The 25,796-nt window shown below is 62.2% G+C and overlaps 1 protein-coding gene across 4 annotated transcripts; it reads left to right on the forward strand.

Moving 5' to 3' along the window:
- The first annotated feature begins 130 nt into the window (after positions 1-130).
- Positions 131-25,319, forward strand: VWA5B1 (von Willebrand factor A domain containing 5B1). Of its 4 annotated transcripts, XM_048067634.2 has the most exons (25): positions 131-765; positions 850-1,014; positions 1,764-1,895; positions 2,092-2,245; positions 5,764-6,078; positions 6,504-6,665; positions 6,969-7,191; positions 7,330-7,472; positions 7,587-7,718; positions 7,914-8,038; positions 10,163-10,339; positions 13,220-13,330; positions 13,406-13,608; positions 14,876-14,990; positions 16,267-16,452; positions 16,686-16,872; positions 17,750-17,937; positions 19,506-19,716; positions 19,889-20,206; positions 20,685-20,822; positions 20,955-21,080; positions 21,814-21,879; positions 22,438-22,507; positions 22,703-22,826; positions 23,014-25,319. In XM_048067634.2, exons 5-25 carry the CDS (start codon positions 5,940-5,942, stop codon positions 23,680-23,682), a joined length of 3,813 nt encoding a protein of 1,270 aa, XP_047923591.2. In that variant the 5' UTR covers positions 131-765; positions 850-1,014; positions 1,764-1,895; positions 2,092-2,245; positions 5,764-5,939; the 3' UTR covers positions 23,683-25,319. The 4 variants fall into 4 exon arrangements, with proteins under 4 accessions (XP_047923591.2, XP_047923589.2, XP_047923590.2 ...); XM_048067632.2 differs by having other exon boundaries at positions 131-1,014; XM_048067633.2 differs by lacking the exon at positions 1,764-1,895 and having other exon boundaries at positions 131-1,014.
- Positions 25,320-25,796: the final 477 nt, after the last annotated feature.

Below are 25,796 nucleotides of genomic sequence, written 5' to 3' on the forward strand. Positions count from 1 at the left end.
GCTCAGTCCTGGCCCCTTTTGTGATGTGGGGCTGGGGTCAGCCCGAGCCGCCTGTGTAGGAAGGGTCCTGGTCCCCCCTGTGGTGCGGTGTGGGGCTGGAGTCAGTCTGAGCCTCCTGTATGGGCTGGGTCCTAACCCCTGTGTGGGGCTGGGGTCAGCCCGAGCCTCCTGTATGGGCTCAGTCCTAACCCCTGTGTGGGGCTGGGGTCAGCCTGAGCCTCCCTGTATGGGCTCAGTCCTGGCCCCTTTTGTGATGTGGGGCTGGGGTCAGCCCGAGCCGCCTGTGTAGGAAGGGTCCTGGTCCCCTCCGTGGTGTGGGGCTGGGGTCAGGGCCTGCCTCACTGCATGGTGCGGGGACCAGCCCCATGGCATGGCACCGGCAGCCAGCCCTGCCCTGCTGCGTTTTGTAGGGCCCGGCGCTATGCCACGATATGGGGCCGGGGCCGGGACCTGCCCTGCTGCGTGAGGTGGGGTCCCTCAGGCAGGCGAGCCCTTCTCCCGGGTCCTGGGGAGCAGCTGCTGGAGCTGCTGACGATGCAAGTTTTTACAGCTTGGGGGTCGTTTATTTTGTCCTGGAGCTGCTGAGCCTCCCTAGGCCGTGACTGGAAGGTTTTTCCCCACAGGCAGGGAGGTGCAGAGTTGGGGTTCTGAGTCCCTTTGGGAACCGAGGCTTGGGGCAGAGCAGGGGCTGTGACATTTGCAGGGGAACTACAGCTCTTCCTGCCCCTGAAACGGGGGTGCAAGGCAGAAAACCAAGGTTGTAGCGTGAGTCTGACTTTTCCAATGTTGGCACATTAGCGACACAAGGCCTGGCCCTTCGCACAGCCCTCTGTGATTTTTTCCTTCCAGATAAATCCGGGGAAGTCCCTCTCGTCCCTGTCTACGCAGGTGCCCTGCAGCGTCTCCGTGTCACCGAAGCCTCCTCTGGACACCGAGCGGAGGGGCTGGGGAACCTGTGCTGTGCTCCCGGTGCGTGAGAGGCCCTCGGGTGGGTCGCACAGCTCGCCCAGCAAGGTAAATAAACCTGCCTCAGCTACGTTTGTTGGTATGAATCTGGGGATTTTTCCCAACATATGTTCTTTTCTCTGGCAGAGACAAAAGCCATAGTAAGCAAACATTGAGCCGGCAGCCGGCTACGTGGGCTGCTCTGCGGCTGATTTATTTGTCTGATCAGAACAGTAAATTCTCCAGCTTCGGGGCTGAAGTCAGCCTCCGGGGAAGGGAGAAGACTCGGCTGGGGTCTGCTTGTAGAGTTGGTGGCCGAGGTGGTTCGTTAGGGACGCTGTCGGTCTGGTCAGCCATCCTACAAGAAGGATTTGTGCTGGCAAACCTCATCCCTGCTGCATGTCCCCTCCTTGGGGAGCCGTGCAGCCCCATCCCCAGCAGAGGTGCGTCCCCAGTGCCTCGGTTTCCCCTTGACCATTTTCCCTGTTTTTAAGCACCAGCCGCCCCGTGTGGCGCTGGTGTCCGGCACGAGCACATCCTGCTGGAACATCCTCGCTTGTAGGGCGGCCCCACGGGTGTCCCGCGTGCCCCACGGCAGCGAGCAGGGGGAGAGGAGCCCCGTGCTGGGGCTGCAGGCTGGGCTGGGGGGCTTTGATTTCCCCCATAAGGGAAGCAGACGAGCAAGGTGCCGTTTCCCTTCCTGGTGGGCTCCGTGCTCGTCCTTCATCCCTTCCCCATGCCCCCCGGGAGCAGGAGGGGGCTGCGGGAGGGAGGCGGTGTGCGTGGAGGGCGATTGTCATGGTTACCTTCCCCGACAGACACAAATGGCTCCAGCTAACCATGGGCACCCACAGGGCTCCGCCAAGGCTGCGTCCACCCGGCCGCGCACCGGGGGCAGCCGGCGAGCCGGGAACGAGCCTCAGCGTGCTCGCACGTGTGTGTCCGTCTGGGTAAGCCCCGTCCCCATCCGCACCCCACCGAGCCCCAGTGGGTGGCAGGGAGGGAGAGGGTCAGGGTTATTTTTTTGGGGGGGGGCCGCTGAGGTGGCCGCTGTGCGGCTCCCCCCACCCCGAGCCCTGGCGCGCCGTCTCTCCCTCCCGTGCTCGCTCTCCCTCCTCATCTCCTGTCTCTCTCCGTGCCTTTCAGAGACAAAAGCAGGGCTGAAGCAGTGCCGGCCACCTCCGAGAGCCCTCCGGCCGCCTTCCCGGCCCCCCCAGCCCAGCTGCAGGAGCTTGCAGGAGGGGGGGGGAAGTTGCTCCAGCCCCCCCAGCCACCCACCCACCCCCTCTCCCAAGGAAAGGTAAGGAAAAGAAAGGAGACGATGCTCTCCACTTGCTCCTGCACCTTTTTGGCAGGCCGGGCTGGCTGTGGGGGGGTTGGTTTGGGGCGGGGGTGCGGGCTGCTGCTTCGCCAGGCGGTGCACAACCCCGGCACAAAGCCGCTCTGTCGACAGATCCCTGTCACAATATTTTTCTGCAGGCGACAAGCCCACACTTGGCAAAGCTGCTGCTTCCCTATGTCGTCCCTTTCTCAGCTGGTTGGGGAGCCCCTGACCGTGTCCCCCCCCTCCCATGGCTCCCCAAAATGATGCCCCCCCGTCGATGGGGCTGTCCTCTCGCTGCAGGCAGGGGGCGAGGGAAGGGGGCTGGATGGTGGTGCTGCAGTGCTGGGGGTGACAGTCTTATCCCCTCCTGGGCAGGAGGGGGGAGATGACACGCTGCTTTGGGGGAAGAGGGGACCGAGCCCATCCCAGTGACCTCGGTGGCTTGGGGGGGCCCTCTGCTCCCCCCACGTGAAGGCTTGCAGCACCAGGGGCTGGTGTGCGTGCTCGGCCGGGCAGCTCTGTGCTGGGACGAGGAAGAGGATGGAGCAGGGCTGCTCCTTGGCCATGTCTGCATCCCCTGCCCGGCGCTGGCAGCCTGTCCCCGTGGCTCCCCTCTGACTCGGCCGGCTTCGTCAGAAGGAGCAAGGGGGGCTTGAAAAGTTTGCTCGCAGGTGAGGTGCGATGGTAACACCCAAAATATGCCCCGCCGCCCTCCCCCTTGCCCCTGCTGGCTGGAGGGGTAACAGCCCCTGCTTTTGGAGGTGCTCCCAGAGCAGGGGTGCGAGTGACAGCTCCAGGAACCCAAATCCAGCCCCAGGACCTGGGGCAAGACCTACGGCACAGCCCCTGCTAGGGGGACAGTCCGCACCCCCTGAAATCCGTCCCTGGGGATGTGAAGACAACCTTGGGGTGCCCTTTGGGGCCAGACCAGCCTCTCCAAGGGGGCAGAAATCCGCTCCAGCTGGGAGCGAAGGTGCAGGATGGGGCAGCAGCAGCAGTTTTGCTGTTTTTTTCAGGGCAGGCAGGGAGTCAAGCACTCGTGTTTTGAGGCTGGAGAGGGCAGGGCGATGCCCGGAGCTGGGAAAGGCTCCGGCACGGACAGCACCGCTCGCGTTCTTGGGGTGCATCCTGGAAGCAATCGTGGTCCTCCCTCAAGCTTCGGCCCTGAGCCTGATACCACTGCTGTTCAGATCCCAAAAAGCTCTGGAAGTGCAGGGGTTTGGTCATTTTGGCTCTGCAGGCAGGTGGGGTGTTGCTTTCCCAGTGTGGCTGCCGGGAACCTTCCCGAGATGCTGCCGGGGTTCCCACACCGCAGCGCTGGGGCCGGGCTGCGGTGCAACAGGCGCTCCCGTGCACGTCTCCGCAAAGCACGCCGACTGTACCCCGCCTGGCGAGCCACTGGATGTCAGTGTTGATTGATACAAATGAAGCCGAAGGAATATCTGTTTTTTTCTTTTTTTTCACCCAGTTGCACAACAACAGGCACCCTCCGAGCGGGATGGATTTCGGTGGGACCTGGTGGTGACGTTGCCGGGGTGCGAGCGGAGCTGCTCCCAAAACCCTGCTCCCAAACCCCTGCTTCCAAAATCCCCTTTTGGGAGAGGCACGGGCTGAGAGCTCGGCACCGAGGCTCGCAGGTCCCCGTGGGGCTGTGGTACCGGCGTGAGATGTCTGCGGGGAATTACCAGGAGGGTTCCTTCTCCCCGGCAGATAATGTGGGGTGGGGCGGGGGGGAAGCAAGAAGGAGGAAAAGTCGGGGGTTTGTTGTGGCAAGGAATGAAAGCACAGCTTGTCGCCAAATGGCAGAGGGCTTTCTGGCCAGCTGGGGCCAAGGGGACGTTTTCTGCCTGTTTAGGAGACCGACACCGAGGATGGGGCGAGAGCGAGATCCCCGAGGGGACAGCTGGCCTGTGCTCGGCTTCCCGAGCAGACGCCGGCACAAGTGGCTGCGTTCTCACCTCTCCCCCCTCCCTCCTCACCCTCAGTCACCTTTTGGACACCAGTGCCCAGGCGAGGTCGTGCTGTGGGTTTTATCCCAGCAGCCGCAGGCAGCTCCAGGTCTGCTCTGGGTGCTGGGGACCCCGTGGTCCCTTTCTGGGTGGTGGCACTGCCGGGACCCCGGCGCTCTTTTTGGGGGCTGGGCTACCTGCATGCAGCAGTCATGGTTTTCTTCTCTCCTCAATGCGTGAAAACACACCTTAGAAGAGCATTTTTCTGCCTCTGCCTTTAGTACACCTGCTCCAGAGCCAGGTTTTTTGGGGGCACCAAAGCGCTTAGGGGCACAGATAGCACCCGAGCAGCCCTGAGGAGCTCTCCGGGCTTCACGCCCTGCTTCCAGGCACATAATTGCCCTTTACCCGAGCTTAAAATCCAGCTCCCGGCCTGCCCGTGGCGATCACACCCGCGCTGTGCAGCAGAGCCCCGCTCTCTCCGCGCGTCACAGCGGCCGTCCTCCGACGTCGGCGCAGCAGCAGCAGCAGCGCCGGCCCCGTGCGTGGCGCACCGAATTCGGCCGGGCTGAGCTCCCAGCTCATTACCAGCACAGCTCCCTCCCCTGCGGCCAAGGAAAGATCATTTGCAAAGCAAGGGGAAAATAAAGCCTGCCGGGGCCTGAGCGTGGCCGGCCGAGTGACGACTGACGTCCAAAGCCCTGCGCTGCTGCTCCCCTGGCGGGCAGGATTACGGGCACGGCTGGCTTTGCTGATGCAGCGAGCGCAGGGCGGCCGCGCCGATCTGTCCTGCTGAGGCCGGGCCAGCGGCTGTGATGCCGCAGCGAGCAGCGTCCGAGGCTGGGATGATGCGGGGCTGCTCCTCACGGGCTGCTCCCTTGCTGGGGAGCGAGGGTGCTGCCAGCTGGGAGCTTGGGGTGGGCTCCTGGGGGGCGCAGGGGGTGCCCTGGGGGTCCCCATGCCCGCTCCCTCCTCTCCCTGCTCTGTGCTGCAGTCACTCGATGGTGTCGGTTCCTCCAGCCCTGTCCTGGGGCAGGGAAAGGGGCTCAGCAGGGCAAGCCAGAGCTCCCTGGAGCCCTCCCCATCCTTTGGAGCAGTTTTGGGGCAGGGCTCCGGGTCACCTGGGGCCGGAGCTGGCACCCCGGCCCTTGGGGAGAGGAGCTGGCACCGAGGAAAGCTGCTGGGAGGGGGCCAAAACGGGCTTGGCAGGAGTGGCCGCTGTGCATCCGAATGTCTCTGCTAAGCCAGGATGGGTCGCCCTGTGCAGGGGATGGGGAGGGCAGAGCCTTCCCCGAGGGGAACGTGTCCCTTGGGGGATGAGGAGAGCCTGGAAGGCCGCAGCTAACCCCTTGTGCCCCCGCTCCAGCCGTAGCTGGGGGCTGGCGAGGCGTGCCGCTCGCCGCCACGATGTCCTGCTGCTGCCTGGCCCTGCATCCCCCATCGCTGTCTTACGGGGTCTCACCTCCATCCCCACCTCTGCCAGCAGGGCCGTCACCCCGGGTCCTGTCCCACGGGGATCTCTCCTGCCCTCTGTCCTGCCCACAGGGCCGCGAGTACCCCGGGGACCACTAGCAAGACTGCTGCAAGGAGCAAGCAAGGAAAGCAGCGGGCACAGAAGGGCCGCCAAAGACTCCAGGAGGTGGCGGGGACGTGCGGGTCCCCCGGGGCTCCTCCTTGCGTCCCCCAGCTCGCCACCGGGCGCCCCGTGACCGCCGGGGAAGATGCCGGGGCTGATCAACCGCAGCACCCGGCGCCCGCTGCCGCTCGCCGCCTCCGAGGTGACCTCGTGCGTCAGCGGCTACGCCTGCGGGATGACGGCCTCACTCACCTACCGCAACCCGGAGGCGCAGCCGTGTGAAGGCAAGTTTCCGCACTGGGTTTGGGAGCACGCTGCTTCGGGGGCTGCCTCCCCTTGGTCGAGTCCTCGGGGGTTGTGAACGCGAGGTTGCGCGGGTCTAAGGGGCGCGTTCGTAGCAGCAAGGGCGCGCTGCTGGCTCACCTTGGTGCCCACCGGGATCCCCAGGTCCTTTTCGGCCAGCCCATTTCCCAGCCCGTCCTGGTGCCCGGGGTTGTTCCTCTGTTCCTTCCTTCCCCTGCTGAACTCCTTGAGGCTCTCACGAGCCCCATTTCTCCACCCGCTGAGGTGGAGGTGGCAGCAGCACGCCCCTCTGCCACCGCTGCCGCCGGGGAAAACCCACGTGGGGAGCGCAGGGCGGGGGGAAGCCGAGCCCCCTGCGGTGGGTCTGGGTGAGGGCTTGCGGGGCTAAAACCCCGCTGGCCGGCAGGGCTCTTTGTCTTCCCCCTGGATGAGCACACAACCGTGGTCGGGTTCGAGGCGGCGGTGTGCCGGCGCGCCATCACCGTGCAGATCAAGGACAAGGCCAAGATTGACGCCGCCTATTTCGACAGCTGCGGCCACCCCGATGGACGAGCTCACGACAGGAGCGGTGAGAGGGTTTTGGGGGAGCATGGGGAAGGAAAGATGAAGAAGCGTTGAAAAGATGAGGCTCTGGGTCTCGCGTCCTTATGGTGTCTGCCAAAAGGGACGGCCCCATCCCTCTTGGAAAGCGCTGTTGCTGCTGGACAGCCAAAAGGGCGATGCAAAGGGCCGGGGGTTGGGCTCTCTAGAGGAATCTCTGCAGCAGAGGTTGCTTTGAGAGTGCGGCCCAGGGCTGGGGTGGTGGCGGAGGCCTGCGGAGGAGCAGTTTCTGTGGCTGACACCGTGTCTCGTGGCGGGGCCATCTCTGCAGGAAGGATTGTGATGGACGAGGACTTGGAGAGAATTGCATTTGTGGCTAGCCTGGGCACAATTCCTCCCCTGGAAAGCATCTCCGTCTTCATCAGCACCTCCTCGGAGCTGCAGACGCTGCCCAGCGGGGCCGTGAGGGTCCTCCTGCCAGCCGTGTGTGTCCCCAGGGTCCCGCAGCCCAGCTCGGAGAGCACCAGCACCCTTCCTGGCCACCAGCTCCGGACGTACGAAGCCAGGGAATGGGACTGGGGAGCAGGGGGGGAACGGGAGGCAACACCCCGGAGCAGAGGGGCTGCAGACGTGCAGTCCCTGGGGACGCAGCACGCGTGCCCGGCATTAACCGGGGCTCGTCTCACCCGCAGAGCCAAGCCCTGCTGCGGATCGGGGAGCCCGGAGCAGGGCAGCAGCTTCTGCCTGGCCCAACTGCTGGAGAGCGAGGCCACCAACCCCTCCGGATACGAGTTCAGCTTCCACCTGGAGATCCGGGGGCCGTGCTTGCTGGCAGGTAGGGCGTGCTGCGGGGCTCTCGTCGCCTCTGGGCAATGCCTACCCTCGTCATCTCCCTCCTGGCGTGGGGTCCTCTGGTCCTCCCCAACCGCCCCGCGGTTCCCCCGGGCAGGCGTCGAGAGCCCCACGCACAAGATCCGCGCGGACGCCGACCCCTCGGCTCGCTCGGCGAGGAGCATCGTCATCACGCTGGCCGACAAGCACACCTTTGACAGGCCCGTGGAGATCCTGATCCACCCCAGCGGTAGGTGGGCTCTGCTTTCCCTCCGCTGCCGCAGCCCCTTCCTAGAGCCCTGTCCCGTAGCGCTGGTGTCGGGGCCAGGGGCTCTCCGTGAGATAATCCCGGACCCTCTCGGGGCTGCCCCTGTATCTTTGCAGTTGGGGGTGTCTGTGTTTCTTGCCAAGCTGACGTTTGGCTCAAGTGGTTCTGCATTTCCAGAGCCCCACATGCCTCACGTCTTAATGGAAGAAGGCGATATGACACCCGCGGAGTACGAACGACACCTGAAGGGGAAGAACGATTTCATTAAAGGCACCAAGAAGGACCCCAGCGCCGAGAAAAAGGTGAGAGGCACGAGCTGCCGAGCCTCAGCCCGGGCTTTCCTTGGCACTGGAGCTGCGCAAGAAAACGCTTGCTTTGCTTGCTTGCATCACGCCGGTCCAATAACTGCAGCATCCTCCCTCGGAGAGGGGTTGGTGTGGAGGAAGAGGGGAAAATTCTGCGTTGCTTCTGATAAACCGAGTGTGGAAGAAGCTCTGAGATGGTTATTGTGTGTGTAATTAGTGCTATTCTAGCACAGCGTAATTAGGTAGGTGCATTATTATAGCATTAAGGGTATTATTGCAGTGACATAGAATAAAATATTCTTTTAATTGCTCGGTAAATGTTTACCCTTTCTGGATGGCTGTCAGAAAGATAGAAGCGATCGGGCTTGGAATAATGAGCTCAACTGGAGACAAAGGTAGCAGAAACTTCTCTTTGTTCTGTTGACGAGCAAATGGAGAAATGTCTGCTCTGGGATTTCTGCCTCCTCTCCTGGCAGCTCTGACGCGCTGAGTGACAGCTCCGCACCCCGAGCTGCTGCACCGGTGTGCCGGGGCCGAGCGGAGAGGAGGGGACCGGGGGAACCGTCCGAGTTTACGGGGTGGGGGTCTCCCCCAGCGCTCGTTTCCCCGAGAGATGCATCGCCCGGCTGCCCTGCTCCCTTCCCCTGGGCTTCCTCTCGCAGTGCGGCGCAGGGATGAGGACGGCGCTCGCTCCGCACGGCGGGCGTCTCCTCTAATTGCCTCGGCTGTGCGGCAGGTGGAACGAAACGAAACTCCCACGCTCGGGCTCGGATGGCTCCCTAATTATTTCTGTGCCTTTAGCATGTCAAATTGGTTTTTGGGGGGGATCATTCCAGAGACGTTTCCCCGCAGGAAGCCCCCCTCTGTGCCCCAGGCTCCCCCCTCCTGGAAAGAAGCCTTCCTCCCTAAACGCCTCGGGGTAGATTTCGGGTGAGAACCAACGCTACTCAGCGGGTGCCACCCGGCACCTCTTGCCTTCAGCGAGTTAGCCCAGAAATTTCGGCAGTAAAGGGTCGTTTGTTTCCATCCCTCGGGTAGCTATGCAGAAGCCTTGGGTGCCCATCAGCTGGCAGGATGGTGGGGAGGAGCGCACGCGGGCATCGCTCTCGGCCGGCAGGATCTGGTTAGTCCCCGTCACACGGGGATTTTGTGTCCTGGATCCCCCAGGAGCATCCCGGGGAGCACTGCAGTTGGGCCCAGGGGCACAGCTCCACGCCTGGGCAGGGTTCCCAGTCTGAAATCGGATGGACATCCATGCTGGGAAAGATCCTGACGAAAATAATGTTGAGCGCAGGAAAAGGGGAACGGAGCACACCCTTCCAGCTCCCGGTGGCAGGTTCATTTATTTCCCGAAGCTCGAGAGGGAAATGCAGGAGAAAACCAGCCCTTTGGGGTCTGGTTTCTTCTCGTGAAATCAGAACCGGCAGGCTCCGAAAGCAAGGAAAAAGGCAAAAAAAAAAAGGCAAGGAAAAGCCTGCGGGGCCGGGGCAGCTCGCTGCACGGCCTCCTGTAGCCCTGTGGAGCCGGGGGAGCAGGTGGGGCGCGACGGAGCCACCTGGAAACCACGGCGGGTGGCAGAACCAGCTCGAGAGGGTTTGTCCTGGTTTAATTTTATCACGTCTCCAATGGAGATTGATCCTTGAAATAAAAGCAGACACAATGCAGAAAGCCATCAGAGCTGTGCGCGGCGCAGAGATGTGCGTCGTGTGGGCTCCTATTGAAATTCTGTCCTGAGTGACGGGTTGGGCTCTCTGAAGCGCTTCGGCTCCTACAAAGGGAAGCGGTGGAGGGAACGGGCAGGAGCAGCGGCAGGGCAGAGGTGGCAGGAAGGAAGCGAAGCGGCCAGCGCGGCGTGCTGAGCGCCGCGTCCTGCGCTTTGTCATCGAGTGGCCGTGCACAAAGCCTTGGGTAGCTCTGCGCCTCGTGTCACGCCAAGTGGTGCTAACGAACTGTGTTACCCGAGGGAAATAATGACGATTTAAGAATCATTTTGGCGAGGTGTTTTCATCACCGGGGCCAGAACGAGCATCTCCGTCTGTAGGCACGCTGTGAACCCCCTCCAGGTGGAACGGGGCGGCAGGATGCTGCCCCCGCTGCCTTCCCTCTCCTTCTTCCCTGCAGACCGAGATCATCAGGAAGCGCCTGAACAAGGACATCCCCCACCACCCCGTCGTCATGCTGAACTTCTGCCCGGACCTGCGGACGGCCCAGGCGGACCTCCGCAAAGCCCCCGGCGAGTTTATCTTCCTGGTCGACCGCAGTAGGAGCATGGGCGGCGTGAGCATCGACCGCGTCAAGGTACCGCGCGGGACGGGAGGCGCCTGTGCGATGTCAGCGAGGGTTGTCAATGCTGATGAGCCTTCATTAAGAGGGGATGGGGGGTAATTATACGCCGTGGCTTTCGTCATCGTGACCGTGCTGCTCGTTAGGTACCTGCAGTGACGCTTGCTGCCCCTGCTCCTCTCCTTCCCGTCCGTGCACCAAACAAAAATATATTTCCCTCTCTCTCTTGCTGCTTTCCCATCTCCTGTGACCCTTCTCCATCTCTGCCCGTGCCCGGGGCCTGGCCGCTGCCCCAGTGGGAAACCTCTGGAGAAGAGCAAAGGATGCTTCGGGGCTTTGCGCTGGTCTTAGGAGACGTGTCGCTGATGGGCAGCGCACCTGGAGAAGTTGTTAGAGCACGAGGCACCCCTCTCTCAAACACCGCTTATCTCCTGCAGCCTGGTGGAGGGTTGTGAGCGGTGTGCTGAGCGCTCTGGGTAAAAAAGGGGCCACAGAAAGGCTTTGCCATGGTGTTCTGGGGGCCTGAATTTCCCCCAGAGCCGCCACACCGGATTCCCTTGCCCAGAGCCAGCCAACAGCAGTCTCCCCGTGGCCGCTGGGTGGTTGCGCTGGGCTGAATCCCATGGAGGGGAACGGGGGCACCGCGCCTTGTCCAGCGGCTGCAGGGCCATCCCGGCAGCCATCTCCCACTTCTGGGACCCGGCTCAGCTCTGGGCCACTGCTCATGGGATCTAGAGAGGTTCCTACACCGGTGGCTGTTTCATTATCCTTAGCCCTTAACGCGCTTCGGGGGCAGGCTGGTGTCCGCCAGTGTCCGCCAGCTGGCACGTCTCGGGGAGCAGCTCTGGCAAAAGCTCTCTTTGGGAAGTTCCCCTTGATTTTCGGGGCCAGCTGAGCCCCGATACCTTAAAACATTGCACCCTCCTGAGCAGGTGCAGGGGCAGGCTTCCCCTTGGGGCTCCGATTGCAGCCAGGGGTGTCCCGCTCACCCCCGTCCCTAACACGGGCGACTGCTGGATTTGGGGTATGAAAGTGCCCCCCCCCAAAAAATGTGTCCCCAGCGCCACCGCGTCCCCACCTCCGGCAGCAGCTCTGCCCGCAGCCGGAGGCGGGTGGCGGGGAGCATCTCGAAGCCATCTCCCTCCCCATCCGCCTCTCGTTTCCATGGGAACTTGCCGAGGATGGCAAAAAGGAGCAAAAAGGAGCGTGCGGTGCCATCGCAGGCGGTGGGGAGCCCGAGGGGGGCTGCGGGGGGTCCTCTGGGAAGCCCTGGCTGTGCCCTGTCCCGGTGTTATCTCCGCGGTGGCTTTGCTGGTGCCGCATGGGGTCCCCCCCCCCTTTTTCCTTCACCACGTTTCAGAGCCTGGGAATCAGGAGGTGTCTCTGCTCCGGGCCAGGCTTCTGCTTTCTGGCTCGCTGCGTGGCCTGCGTGCGGGCCTCTGGTCCGTCCCCGGGCGATTTGGAGACACTGCGGGGACAGAGCCCCCGTCCAGGTCAGCCGAAATGACGGGGGTGGGAGGTTCAGGGCGTCCCCTTCCGTGTGGGGCAGCGGGACCGGGCTCTTATCAGGGGGAGAAGAGGTGGTGCATGCGTTGGCACCGGCCAGGCTGGCAAAGTAACTGGGAATTGACTTCTCCGGAGGCAAACATCTCTCCGTATTGAGCGCCGGTATTGATACCGAGTGCAATGGGATCAGGATCAATATTTACCACAAGAAGCAATAAATCCTTCTGCTCGCTCAAACAGAAGGCAGGCTTTGGTAGCCCACTTTGGGAAGTGCTTCAACAGAAATATTTGGAAATCTGCTTTTTTTGTTGTTGTTTATTTTTGTGTGTTTTTATATATTTTTATTTTTTTTTTTAATCCTTGCAACGAGTTCCAAGGCGGGGATGTCAGCGCTGAGATTTGCAGGAGCCAGCACCCCCGGAGCCTGCCGGGAAGCGGCGATATAAATACATCCTCGTAGGTTTGAGCTAACAGCTTGGTGTAAAGTCCTCGGGAGCCTGCTAAAGGGCAGCAGCCCCGCTCACGTACGTTACCTCGCGGCTCTGCCGCGTGGCTGCGTCTCCGCGGGGCCAGCCCGGACCCCGTGGCCGAGAGGAGGCCGCCCTCGCCTGCGTGACCTTGGCAGCTCCTCTCCTAGGGCTGGCTCGAGGGTTTCTGCTGCCCTCGGCAGAAGTCTGCCTCGATCAGCACATAAACAGCGAGCGCAGAGGCGCTCCCAGCGCTGCCAGCACTTTGCTTTTGGATTGTCCTCCCTCTTCTGCAGCGCTGAGTGCCGGAGCTGCCCTGCAAAGCTCCCGGGGGAGCTGCCTGGCAGCGGTGCTCCGTCCACAGCCACCACGCACCTCTGAGACCGCGCTGGTGGCCCCTTACATAAAAGCCCAGGACTAGGCAAGTTAGGTAACAGCTTCTGGCGAAGAGAAGTGCTTGAAGCAGCCCTTCCCTGTTATTTCAATCGGTGCCAGCTACGAGAGAGTTGGGGCTGGGGGAGGCTTTTCCTTTTGTGTAGCTTTGGGCTGTTTGTTTGCTCCTGCGGGTTCGGGCACGGCGATGCGTTGCGTCGCGGCTCTCCGTTTCACACCCCGCTTCTCATCCACCAGCTCGGTGCTGCAGTGCTGCACCGCAAGCACGGCTTCCACCAGTTAAAAAAAATAAATAAATAGATTTTGCTCCGCTCTTCAAAAGCTCCCCCTTCCCCTTGCTGCTTTGGACCCAAAGATCATTAAGGAGCTCGCAAAACAGCAGACTAGCATGCGGTGCTTCCTCAGTGCAGGGAATCACGTGCAAGGAGCTGTCTTTGCATCAAATGCAGGTGGGAGAAGGGCGTGGGCGAAGGCAGGGTGGATAGAGCCGTGGTGTGCCTGACCCCTCTGCTTTTGCTCACCCCCCCAGGACGCCCTGTTGGTCCTCCTCAAGAGCCTGATGCCCGCGTGCCTCTTCAACATCGTTGGCTTTGGCTCCACTTTCAAGACGCTGTTCCCCGCCAGCAGGAGCTACTGCGAGGTGGGTGACGGGCTGGGCGAGGTGCTGGGGGGCGCTGGCCTCTCGAGGCTGCTGCCTCCGCTGCTCCTTTCGCAGGAGAGCCTGGCCGTCGCCTGCGAGAGCATCAGGAGGATCCGGGCTGACATGGGCGGCACCAACATCTTGTCGCCTCTGAAGTGGGTCGTGCGGCAGCCGATCCCCAGGGGCCACCCCCGGCTGCTCTTCCTGCTGACGGACGGGGCCGTGGGCGACACCGGGAAGGTCCTCGAGCTGCTGAGGAACCACTCCTCCTCCACCAGGTACGGCGCTCGCCGCCCCGCGGGCAAAAAGCCTGGTGTGAGCAGGGTGGGCTGCTACTCGAGCCCAGGGGGCCGCGGGTCTCCGTCGCACAGATATCCCTGCGTCAGAAATAGAGGCAGGAGAGCGGGCTGCTGCGAGCCACGGGAGAACCTCAAAGGGTTTGGAACAGATCCCAGAAGTTCAGATGCTTTTTAAACAATCAAAAGCGGGATAATTGGGCTGACGACTTCACAGGCTCTTGTCGGATGCTTCCTGCTAGGAGAGATTGACACACGAACAATCTTCCTTGCCGCTTTTTTTTTTTTTTTTTTAAAGCACATCTGGGTCCAGACCCAGCTGCTTCCAGGATGGGGCTGCACAGAATTGAATAGGCTGAAAAAGAGCGGTGGGAGAAGCAGCAAATTTGCTCCTAGCCTGTTCCCCAGCCCTGACGGTCTGGTTTCTCCTCTGTCTCCTTAAGGGAGATGAAACATGAGAAAAATGCAAGAAAAGCCTTACTCCTCTCCCGTCCCTCAGAGCTCAGGGCTGATCAGGGAAGCGGCTCTGTCCTATTTTTTTTCCTATATGGAGGGATTGTCAGGGGTACAGGACTACCCACCCCTCGCTCCTGGAGGTGTGCCAGCGAGCTGGGCACAGCCAGTGCTGGAGCTGGGGCTTGGGTGGCCCCGCAGGGCACCGCACAGCGCGTGGCTGAGTCGTGCCCGGCCTCCGAAGGAGATCAGAGCCCCGTGTAAGAGGGTGCGAATCTCCGTAAGACCTGCAGCCATCTGGAGATTAAAACCTCCAGAAGAAAAGCCCCTGCTGCAGACGCAGGTTGCTGCCGAAGGTGTTTTCCTCCCCGCGCTGCCCCCAGCCCGGGCCGTACGCTGCGCCCTGCCTGTCCCGAGCCCCCGGGCTGCCCCCGCGCCCCCCGCATCCCGCTGCCTCCCCGCGGGATTTTGCCTGAAAGCCAACCCCGACTCGCTGAGTGGGGAGCAAGGGCAGCCACCCTGCCCGGCTGGTTCCCCTTTCCTTGAGAAAACGTTTAGTTTAATTGCGAGCAGAGATAATTGCCAGGTCTTTAATGCTGCTGACCACAGGCGCTCAGCAGGGAGAGGAGCTGACTGGGCAGCTTGCTCGCACTCAGGGAGAAGGCAGGGAGAGGGGGGGGGGATCCTGCAAATGAGGGTCGCAGCCGAAAAAACCTTGGAGCCCTGCTCGGGCAGAGAGGCCAGCAGGGAAACTGGGAACCTCTCGATGTGCCTGACGCTCTCTGTCCTCCTGCAGGTGCTACAGCTTCGGCATCGGGCCCAACGCCTGCAGGAGGCTGGTGCAGGGGCTGGCCGCCGTGTCCAGGGGCACCGCTGAGTTCCTGGCCGAGGGCGAGCGGCTGCAGCCCAAGGTACGGCCGCCCTCCCTGCTGCGGGGAGATGGGGAGGGCAGGGCCAGCAGCAAGCCCCCCACGGCCAGCAGCGTGTCCCCCAGGGCCAGCAGCATGTCCCCCAGGGCCAGCAGCGTGCCCCCCAGGGCCACCTCATCGCTCTCCGACACTGCCGTGCGCGCAGCGAGGGGGAGGCAGCGGCTCAGCAGCCGGTCCCGCTCCCTCTCCCGGTGCTGCCTGCGCGACTCCCACTCGGCGGCAGGTGGGTGAGCGGGAGGGGATGAAAGAGCAGCCTCATCTCCGGCTGTCGGAGGGAGTGGGAGCCTGTTTACCCCGCGCGGGGAAGGGGAGAGGCGATAGCCTCAATACGGCAGCTCCGGCTTCAAAGGTAGCTGCTGTCGCAGGCACAGGCAAGGGCAGGAGAGCCGGCATCAAAGCAGCCAATTAGTTTTGAAGTCAGGCTCGGCCCTCGCGCTGCTCAGGCAAGAAGTACCTGGGGTTGGAGGGAGGGGAACACGCGGCGATGGCTTTGCCTATTAAGCCAGCTTTAAAGCAAACGAGGGAGCTTCATTTCCACTCTCCCTGTGAAGACCAGGGCCGGTGACTCAGATGTGCCGTAAGAACGGCCCTTAACGGGCTCTGTCCCCTGGTAAAAGCACGGTGTCATCTGCCGAGTGACCAAACCCCAAGGGAATCGGGTCTTAAGCTCCTAAATATCTTTAAAAAGCTGCCTCCTGCGTTCTTCATCTCAAAAGGGCCTCAGCAGCCCACCCCTTCTGCAGGAACCTGTAGCACACAGACCAGCATCAGCATTTCTGATGTAAATTAAAAACAAAAACAGTGAAGAGAGGGTTTTTTTGCCATTGTTTTTTGTTGTTTGTTTTTAATAGAGCTATTAATAAAGAGCTTTGCGGGCTGTGCAGCTTGGTGCCTTCAGCAGTCTGAGGCATCAGTTAATAGCTGTATAAACCACAGCCTGGTGCATCTCCCTGAGCCTGTGAACAAGCAGTGGGGACACCAGGGAATGGTTAAGATGCTCTGCCTGGAAAGCTGGTGCTAACCCCTGCTGGTGTGCAGGAAAATGCCCGTGGGCTCCCTGCTGGGTCTGCCCGTGAGATGTTCACAGGTTTGGGCTCTCTCCTGGGTCAGGGCATGGGGCTGGCCAGGGGCTGTCGGAGACCCCCGCGCCTTTCGGGGTGCTCTGCGGAAGCACGGGAGGGTCAGCAGCAGGACCAGGCACCGCCACGGCACGCACAACCCTGGCTTTCCATGTGCCTGCTCTTCTCTACTTCCCCAGATGATCAGGTCGCTGAAGAAGGCGATGGCGCCGGTCCTGAGCGACGTGTCCGTGGAGTGGGTCTTTCCCGAAAGCACCGAGGTCTTGGTCTCCCCGGTGAGCACCAGCTGCCTCTTCCCCGGTGACCGCCTGGTTGGCTACGGCGTCGTTTGCGACACCTCGCTGTACCTCTCCACCCCCCGATCGGTGAGTCTGCCCACAACCCGGGGGCTTTTTTTTTGTTTTCCTTTTTCTTTTTCCCCCCCTGCAAACCTGCGGCCGTGACTGCTCGTGGCTCACCGGGTGGGAAGGGAAGCAGCAGGCGAGCCACTGGGGAGCCCGACGGGTGGCCAAGGGGGTGGAAAGGGGCGAAAAGGGCACCGGGGTGCGAACCCATCCGAGGGCTGCAGCCCTGGGACCTGCTTCTCCGCTCTCCCCAGGACAAGAGGCGGCGGTACAGCATGATGCGCTCCCAGGAGTCGAGCAGCTCAGTTTTCTTGCACTCCCAGGAAGATGGAGCCAGCACGGAGAGCTGGAGCTACCCGGAGGGGTGCTGCCCGGCCGAGCGTACCCCGGATCAGCTGGCGGTGGGCAGGGATCCCGGCGGAGAATCGGACACGGACACCGGTCAGGTTTCCCGCTGTGCAAACGTGGGGGTGATGCCCCCGTCTCCCTAACCAGCTTTCCTCTCTGCTCTGCCAATTTCCTTCCCTGACAGCTAAGCCTTCCCAGCTGTACCTCTGCAAAGCGCCAGGGGGGTTTGCAGGAGCAGTGACGGATCTCCCGAGGCTCGAGCGAGTCTGTTCGGTTTGGATGTTTTACCCAAACGTGTCAGGAAATCGAGGGAAGCCCTGGAGATCTGGCTTCCCCAGAGGTTTTCAGAGCAGCTCCAGATTTGGCCACATGTAATTATTTACAAGCTGTCCGAGCTGCCTACGGTGTGCAGGGAAGGAGGCTGGAGCAGGTCGGTAGCCCAGCCAGGCCACGCGAAACAGCTGCTTATTGCAGCAAGCCCCAGAGTTGGAGTTCAAGGGGAAGAGAAGGGGAAAAATGGCCCCGAAGCCCTGGTCGGGGCTGCATTTCCGTGCTGCAAGGGAAACCTCCGCTACTCGTGGGGTGTTCTTTGCTTGTAATCAGAGAAGAGCTGTGCTGTGCATCCTCTCAACCTTGTCAAAAATAATGAGAAACCATGCATTTCCAAATGAAATCCTACTCTCGCTCTGACAGGAAAATGTCTGCGCTAATGAAATTTCATTAGTGAACCCTTTGTCTTCTCCAAGGAGATTTGGGTAAATGCAGACAGGTTTTTGTTGTTTTTTTTTTTTTTTCTGGCTGAAGATCTCTCAGACAAAACCTCCCAGCCTGCTCCCCTGGCATCCCCCAGGGGACTGAGTGCTCTCGTTTCCTTCTGTGGTTTTGTCGCCTCCCTTCTGACCGAGCAGGGCCGAGTGTGTCCCCCTGGTCCCCAGGGGGACCGGAGCCCATCCTCTCTCCCTCCGTGCAGGAACGGATGCCAAGACGTCCTCCAGGAGACGGGCGTACAGTGCCAACCAGGTGGCCAACCACGAGCCCCTCCGGAAGGAGCCCACGGCCAGCGATCCGGGCAGCGCCCTGCTGAGGAATCCCCTGCGCAAAGCCCACCTGCAGGACCTGCAGCAGCTCAGCCCCGAGCCGTGCCCGGTGGATTTCCAGGTGGGTGCCCCCGGAGAGGCTCCGCGTGTGGCTGGGGCCAGCCTGCAGCACCGGGGACGTCTCGGGTGCGGAAGGGAAGGAGCCCAGGTGACGCCAGCCCTGACGGGTGCACTTTGTGCCGAGGTGTGCCCCAAGCACGGAGGAAATGAGGACGGGATCCTGCTCCTTGCTTCTGTTTGCCGAATGCCTCTCCTCTTCCTCCTTTGCTTTGCTGTTCGGCTCACCCCCAAGCTTCTCCCTGCCCATCTGTACTTTGGCCACGCGACGCAAACTCTGCCTGGGGCGCATCCGTGCCCTGCAGGGTCCCAGGGTTGGTCCCAAAGCAGATTCACCTGCTTCCCCTGGAAGCCTCAGCCCCTACAGAGCTTTGGGCTGAGACCTGGACACGTCTGCATCCAGCAGCGGGTGAAAGGCGGCAGCCCCGGGGACAACTTCAGGCTGCTCTGTGGAAGGCTGGGGCCGGGTCCTCTCCCCTCCTCAGCATCGCCGCAGTGCTCAGCTCCGAAATCAGGGCCGGGAGGATGTGCAGCAGCTGCTGCTGCCACACTTTTGTTCCCATGGAAACACGGAGAGGGATGGCTGGGCTTCCACTCGGCTTCAGCTGCCGCTGGGGCGCAGGGGGTCTGCAGGCAAGGCTGGGGAACGAAGGGGATGAAGGGGGTGAAGGGTCCCTGCTCCGTGGAGAGGAACGAAGCCTCTACCCTCTAGCTGAAAAGCACCTCAGGGAAGGCAAGCGCTGGTGTTTTGGGGGATGCCCTCAACCTCCCTCACCTTGCCAAGGCCCAGCAAAGCACCTGGCCCGTGCATGAGAGGTAGAAAGGACCGGAGGGCAGTCAGTGCTTAACAGCGTGCGCCCTGCTCCTAATTACCTGCAGCCTGGTTTCGCCGCCCCGAGGGCTCCGAGGGCTCCCAGCAACTCTCCCGGCTCCAAGGCCGGCTGCCAGGGCTTGACATTTTTGGGGCTGTGAAGGCGAGCCTTCGGCTCATCCCCACGCACACCGTGCTGGGATGGAAAGGTCAGGGCTGGCGGCCGGCAGCTCAAAGCCCCGGCTCCTCGCCCTGCCTGGGAGGAGAGCCCAGGTTTTGAACGGGAAGGGGCTTCTTGGCTTGTAGGCATCTCCCTCCTCTCTAGGTGAGCCTCTCCCGCTTCGGGTTGCCCCCTCCCCAGCTGCCTGCCTCCCGTTTTTGCCCGTGGGCTCATCACAAGCTCAGTGGTGCTGGAGGCTGGGTTCCTGCCTGCCATCCGCACGAGATCTGGCGCTGCAGATGCCACAGGGGGAGATGCGTGTCTCCTGAAAGTGGAGAAACGGCCTCGTTAAAAATAAAATCCCGTCTCCCCATCCCTTGTTTCCCCCCCCCCTTCCGTTACCAAGCAACTGGTGCTTGATCTTTCTGCCTCTCTTCTTTCCTTTGGCTCCCGAGCAAAGTCATTAAAATGCCTGGAGGGCTGAAACCCCTATTTCACCTCCCGCACGTCTGGGGAAAGAGGCCCTGGGGCTTCGGGCGCCTCGGGGATGCTCTGCGGATGCGTCCCAGTGGGCAAAGCTTGCCGTGTTTGCATTTCCCAGCCCTTCGCCGCCAGCCTGCGCTCCTCCACCACCAGGATCCACGGTGCGGGTGCCCGCCGGCCGTCCCTGCTGCCCGGGAGCTGCGTGTCCTCCTGCCAGCGCCCCGAATCCCCGCCAGCGCCCGAGGCTGCTGCTGGACGGGGCTTGGGGCAGCTGGATGCCAGCGGCAGCCTGCGGTCCTCATCCGACAGCCGAAGCCCCGGGGAGCCGGGTAAGGGGGCAGAGGGGGCCCGGCCGCCCGCAACGAATTTTTGGTGGCGTGGTGTTGCCCATCAGAAAGCTGTGCTGAAAATTAGGAAGGGTTAATTGCGGTTTATCAGGGACAGAGGGGAATTGGGTTCCAGCCAACGTGGTTAACACTGTGGTTGTCCCCCTCTCTGCAGAAGGCACCCAGCATCCGTCCTTCACGTTCGAGACGGAGACCTCCTCCGACTGGGAGCCCCAGGACTGGGATTTCGGCGCCGCCCGGGGCTCCCCGTGCTCGCCCCGTGCCACCTGCAAGGCGGTGGTGAAGGGGCTGCGGGGCAGCGAGCCCGTGCAGTGGGAGGTCGCCTTCGACATCCGCCCGCTCCTCCGAGAGCGGGGCAGCCAGGAGGAGGGCGACGAGGACCTGTGGAGCGAGACCTTCCACCACCTGGCAGCCAAGTCTGTCATCCGGGACTTGGAGCAGCTTGCAGAGAGGGAGTGTGAAATCGAGCACGGTAATTAATGCCCGGAAATTAACGCCCTGCGTCCGGGTGGCTCGCTGACGCTTCGCCTGGCTCTCAAGTTTACACGAGGCGGTGACGGGAGATCTTGCGTGCCTCGCGTAGCTGCCCCTACACCTGCTGTGTCCTTTTCTCCCACTCCTGCTGCACGTCGGCACGCTCCCTGCTCCGGCTCCTCTCCTCCACGCGTGGGCTGGCGGTGGTTTTTGAGCACTTAGTGCTAGGGGGTGGCATCAAACTCGGAGGGTCCAGCAGCAGCCAGGTGTCACCGCCCTGAGCTGCACGCCGTGCATCTCCTCAAGCTTCTGCTCCGTGAAATAATATCTGCGCGTGTAAAAGCAGAGGAGAAGCAGCACGAGGCATCGCTCGGAGGGATGCCCTCGCTGCTGGGCTCGGAGCCCAGGCGCCGAGGTGGGTCAGGGAGCTGGGTCCAGGGCACGGGTGCTGAATCCGGGCATCTCTCCCACGGCAGGGTCAGGCCGGCGGTACCAGCTCAACGCCGTCCACACCAGCAAGGCCTGCAACGTCATCAGCAAGTACACGGCGTTCGTGCCGGTGGACCTGAGCACCAGCACCTACCTGCCCCCCTGCGTCGCCTACACCCGCGCGGGTAATGCAGGGCTGCAGGCAGAGGGTCCAGCCTCAGCTCGGGGTGCCCAGAGGTGGCCGAGCTCGCCAGTCCGTGGGTTTTGTGGTTCCAAGTCCCTCGCTCACGCTGGCAATTCCCTTCTCTCGCGCCAAGGGCAAGCGGCCAGGCAAGGCAGCCCGAGGAGCCTCAGCTCGGGACACAGGAGGCACCGTGGCTTTTCCCCAGCACGTCCCCTGTCACCCTGCGGCCAGGACGGGGATGATGGATTTCATGGCACGGGTAAGGCTCCTTGGCTTTTTTGTCTCCTTCCTCTTCGTGGTGTAGTCCATTAAGGTGTTCATTTATTTATTTATTTAAGGGGTATTTTCTCTGGTCTTTTTTCTTCTGCCTTCTTCTTTTAATACGGTGCTTGGAGGAGGTGCTGCTTCCCATGGCTGCCAGGCATGAAATCCATCCTCCAAGCCTTGGAGATGGCATTTCCGACACCATAGCCTGCTGCCGTCACATGCAGGACCCCCCCCAAAAAGCCCTGGCATTTGCTCTGGACAATTAATCATGCATCTGCCCGGAATCCGTCTCCTTAAACAAGGCAAAAGCTGCAATTTACCCTGAAACTCCTCAGCCGCAGGCAGCGCCTGCTGCCCGTGCTTGGGAGTTAATTGGCAGCCGCGGCGCAGAGAGCACGAGGGATGAAGCGGGGCGTAATTAGAGGCGAGGGGATGCGAGGCACTTGCCTGTCACCAAATCCTCTGCTAATGAAGACAAGCTGGGCTGGGACCGCGTCAGGCATTGCCAGGGCTGCAGCTGAATTAAAATTGCCTCCGCATTCAGGGGCTTAGCGTGACGGGGAGGTGAGGGGTGCTGGCACCCGAGGCAGGTGAAGGCGAAGGCAGCGTCGGTGCCCGGCAGGCAGCCCGTGGTGGCCTCCTTCTGCCCCAGCAGCGGGGTGGAGGTGGGCAAAAGGGGTTGGTGATTTTGGGCGGGTGATGCTGACGCCGTAAATCCCTTGCAGATGCGGATGAGGCCGGGCCGTCGCCCTGCAGCACCCCGCTGTCCTCCGGCTGCCGTCCCCCAGAAGGTAGGGGAAGGTGCTCGCGCCTTTTCCCGAGGTGTGGGTGCCCAAAGGTCGGGGTGGCCCCGGCTAAAAACCTGGAGCTGATTCAGGCCGGGCCTCACTGCTCCCCGTGGCCGCAGCGCTCCTGAGAGCCACTCTCCAGAGTCAGGCCGGGGCATGGGAGCTTGCAGGGAAATGGCTCCGGGCTGCTCAAATGTAATCACTGGAAATCGAGTCAGTGATTCGGGCTCCTCACCCAATTTTCTGCTGAGTATTCTTTTTTTTTAAACCTTATTGCCTACAGTTAGGCTTGTGAGCGCAAGGCCTGGCTCTCTCCAGAGGTGCAAGGCACAGAGCCCTGGGGGGCATTTCGTACAGACCTTCCCACGCTCTTTTTTAAGATGCACGGGGATTTCGTTGTCCCATAATGTATGCAGGCAAGGGGAGAAGCAGGGTTTCGGTGGAGCTTCAGCAGCCCAGCGAGGCACCCTGCACCCCAAAGTTGTGGATGTTGCTCCCTGAGCTCTGACATTTGCTCTCCTGCTGCACTCGCCTGACTCCTGCCTTTATGTTTCTTCCCAGCGCCGTTCCAGAGCCTGGCTGCCTCTTCTGCACATTCCCCAAAACCCATCGAGAGCCTCTTTGCCGCGAGGTAGGGTCCAGCTCCACCTCTCTCTGCTGCCAGCAGACCTGCAGGTCCCGCGGGTCCAGCACGGACCCAAGCAGAGGGACGAGCAGCGAACGTGGTGCTGGTGGCTGGGGATGGGGACAGTTCGATGGAGGGGAGGTGGGCGCGGGGGGGGGGGGGACACAGGCAGGTGACGGCCACCCCCCTGTCCTCCCGCAGGCTGACCCTCCACAAAACCAGGCTGCTGACTCGAGCTGCCAAAGGTTTCATGAGCAAATCTCCGGGCAGAACGAGCGAAGCCAGCTCGGAGGGTGACAGCGAGAGCATCGACTACCTTCCTCTGGTGAGCAGCTCCCGGCTCCGGCCGTGGCTGTGCGGGTGCTGCGGGGGGCCGGGGACCCCCGGCTCGTCCCGGCGGGCTCTTGCTGGCCAACAGAGACAGGAGCTGCTCCATCTGTGCACGCTTTCTCCCCGAATTCCCCAGCAGAGGTTAGTATCTCAGATCTCTGTGTGCCCACCGCTCCTTGCAGGCGTCTCTGCAGCTGGCCTGCGGTGCCTTCCTCCTGAACTCGGCCTTCTGCGAGGCGCTCGGCATCCCCATGGAGAAGCTGAAGCGCACGTCGCCTTTCTCCTGCCACCGCCTGGCGCTCAGCCCCTCGAGCTCCAGCAGCGCCAGGAAGGCCGTGCCCGGCGGGGAGCACGCAAACCTCGGGCACGACGGGCGGCTCCTGGTCCCCGACGGCACGCGCGGAGCCGGCAGCCCCACCGAGGACGCGGCCGGCCGCCCCCGCCACTTCTCGGGGAGCGCCGTGGAGACCATCTCCAAAGCCCTGCGAGCCGAGAGCGAGCTCTCCCCGCCGGCCATCACCATCCGCCGCTTCTCCTCCCCGGAGCAGCACGGCCCCGAGGTCCAGGCGCTGCTGGCCGACATCGAGCTGCGGCGGCAGACGGAGCCCGAGGGGATGCTGTGGGCCACGGCCGTGGCGCTGGCCTGGCTGGAGCACAGCTCGGCGTCCTACTTCGTCGAGTGGGAGCTGGTGGCGGCCAAGGCCAGCCTGTGGCTGCAGGAGCAGCGCTTCCCGCAGGGCTGCAGCCTGGCCGCGGTGAAGGCGGCGGCCCAGCAGCTCTTTGTCTTGCTCAGGCACTGGGAGGAGAACCTGGAGTTCAACCTGCTGTGCTACAACCCCAGCAGCGTGTAAGGAGCCGGGGGGAGGACAAGAAGAGAGGCTTGGGCAGCGGGACGGGGACCTGCCCTCAAGGGAGCAGCCGACGCTGTGCCTGAGGAGCTGAAGGCGCAGAGCGCGGCCCCCCTGGGCACCCAGCGCCGAGCAGAAACACCCTGCGTGAAAACAGCGAAAGGAAACGTAATTCCCTGCCAAAAGGCCAAAACGTCCCATCCTCCTTTCCACGCAGGAGCCTGCTGCGCCCTCCTGGGGGGCTCTGCCCTCCCCAGCTGTGAGCGACACCCCCCCGTCTCCACTCCTTTTCTTCCCTGCTGCTGTGAGAACGTTTTTCAGCCCAAAGCTCGCTTGTTACTAGAAGTCAGTGGCGTTCCCGACTTCAGTACAGCTTCCAGGCAGTATTTTTTATTTATTTATTTATTTTCTTTAGCTTTCTGCTGGAGAAAGGCCCTGGTTCTGTTTCAGCTGCACTGGTTTCGTCTGGGGGGGGCTTGGAAAAACCGAAGGAAACGCAGCTGAATGACGGGCACGCAGGTTTTGGCTCCTCCGCTGAGCAGGGATGGGTAGGAAGGGGAGTGTGAGAGGAAGAGATGAAAACTGCAGCTGGAGAGTGTTGGAAAACAGCGGGAAAATGTGGAAATATTGGCAAGGCTGTTCCCTTTGAGACAAAGCATCTTCTCTTTTAAACCTCCCCGGGGGGGAAAGCCTCCTCTCGGCTCCCCAGCAGAATGCCGGGAGCCAGGAGGGGCTTTGCAGGAAACCTTTTGCTTTTTCTGACCGGAGCTGGTGGAGATGGGGATCTTCACGGCTCTGTTAGCACTGGGGTTGTTGCCAGTCCCAAAGCAACGAGTCCCAGCTCCAGTCCGATTCTTGCTCCAAAAAAGCATCAGGGAGAGCTGCCACTTGGCTGTTTGGTGCCAAACAGCCTGGTTTGCGGCGTGCTGTAGCTCGCGAGCAAAACCTACCTCTTGTTCCCTGCCTTTCCCTGCCCACTACCCCACCTCTGCTCCCCAGGACTTCCCCAGCAGGGTTTATCCCCGGGCACAGCATCCCAAGCCCTGCCCGCCTCACCGCTTGCTGGCTTCCCGACCTCCTGCTTCTCCCCAAAGACCCAGAATCTCTCCTGGAGGCCGCCTCAGTGCTCTGCTCACCCGCAGCCACTGGCAAAACGAGCTTCTGCTCCAACACGGGGGCTGCTGGAGCCAGCGCCGGGTTTGGGCCGGGCGCTCAGGGCGTTGGCACAGCCCTCCCTGCATCCTCTTTTTGGGGAGAGGGGCCGAAAGGGGCCGGTGCTGCTCTCACCACTGCCCTCGCTTCTCCAGCATCCCACGAAGAGCCTCTCGGTGCTGGAGGATGCTCCAGGACGGTCCACGCCAGGGCACCAAGGCTTCAGCGGGCGAGCATCCTTCGGCGCCTTGCCTTTCCCCGCTCGGTGTGCAGCAGCCTCGCTGTGTTGCAGCAGGTTCCCGGTGTCCGTCTGTGTCCATCCGGGGGGGTCCCCGAGCGTCCCTGCTCCGTGTCACCTCGTCGGGGTCCCCAGCTCCGCCGGGGGCTCCTCGGCACCATCGTGTTCTCCGTTGTTGTTGTCCCGGTAAATCAGAGCCCGCTTGATTTGTCCGCCGTGGGTACGCTGTTTCGGGGTCTCTGTCCGCAGTGTGGTGTGAGTTGTGTAGGAAAAAACAAACAAACAAACAAAAATACACAGAAATCCACCTCCTGACTTTGTGCGTGAATTACAGCCGGGGGATCAGAGGGGAAGGAGCCACCGAGCTTCCAGCAGGCCATGAGAAAAGGATGGCAAAAGCCACTTTATCACCACGGTCCCACCCCAACCGAGCTGGTGGCACCCGCCATGTGCTGGAAAAGCGCCCGCCCGCCGTGCTCCGGGTTTATCAGCTGCCTTCGCTTGGCTAATTGGGCTGCTAATGAGAGCAGGGGGGTGCCAGGGTCTCCCCAGCATGGCGCTGGGTCCCTGTGGCCGCAGCCCCTGCCGTGTCCCCCCCGTTGTCCTGGGGGTTTTGCCCTGGTTCAGCCGCGGTCCGCAGCCTGGGTGCTGCGGTGCCGTCACCAAGGTGACCGCGAGCGCCTCATTAGGAGAAATTCGTTTGGTTGCCGTTGTCAGTCGGGGCTTA

Source organism: Anser cygnoides, chromosome 23 (genome assembly GCF_040182565.1).
Source record: "Anser cygnoides isolate HZ-2024a breed goose chromosome 23, Taihu_goose_T2T_genome, whole genome shotgun sequence".
NCBI lineage: Eukaryota > Metazoa > Chordata > Aves > Anseriformes > Anatidae > Anser > Anser cygnoides.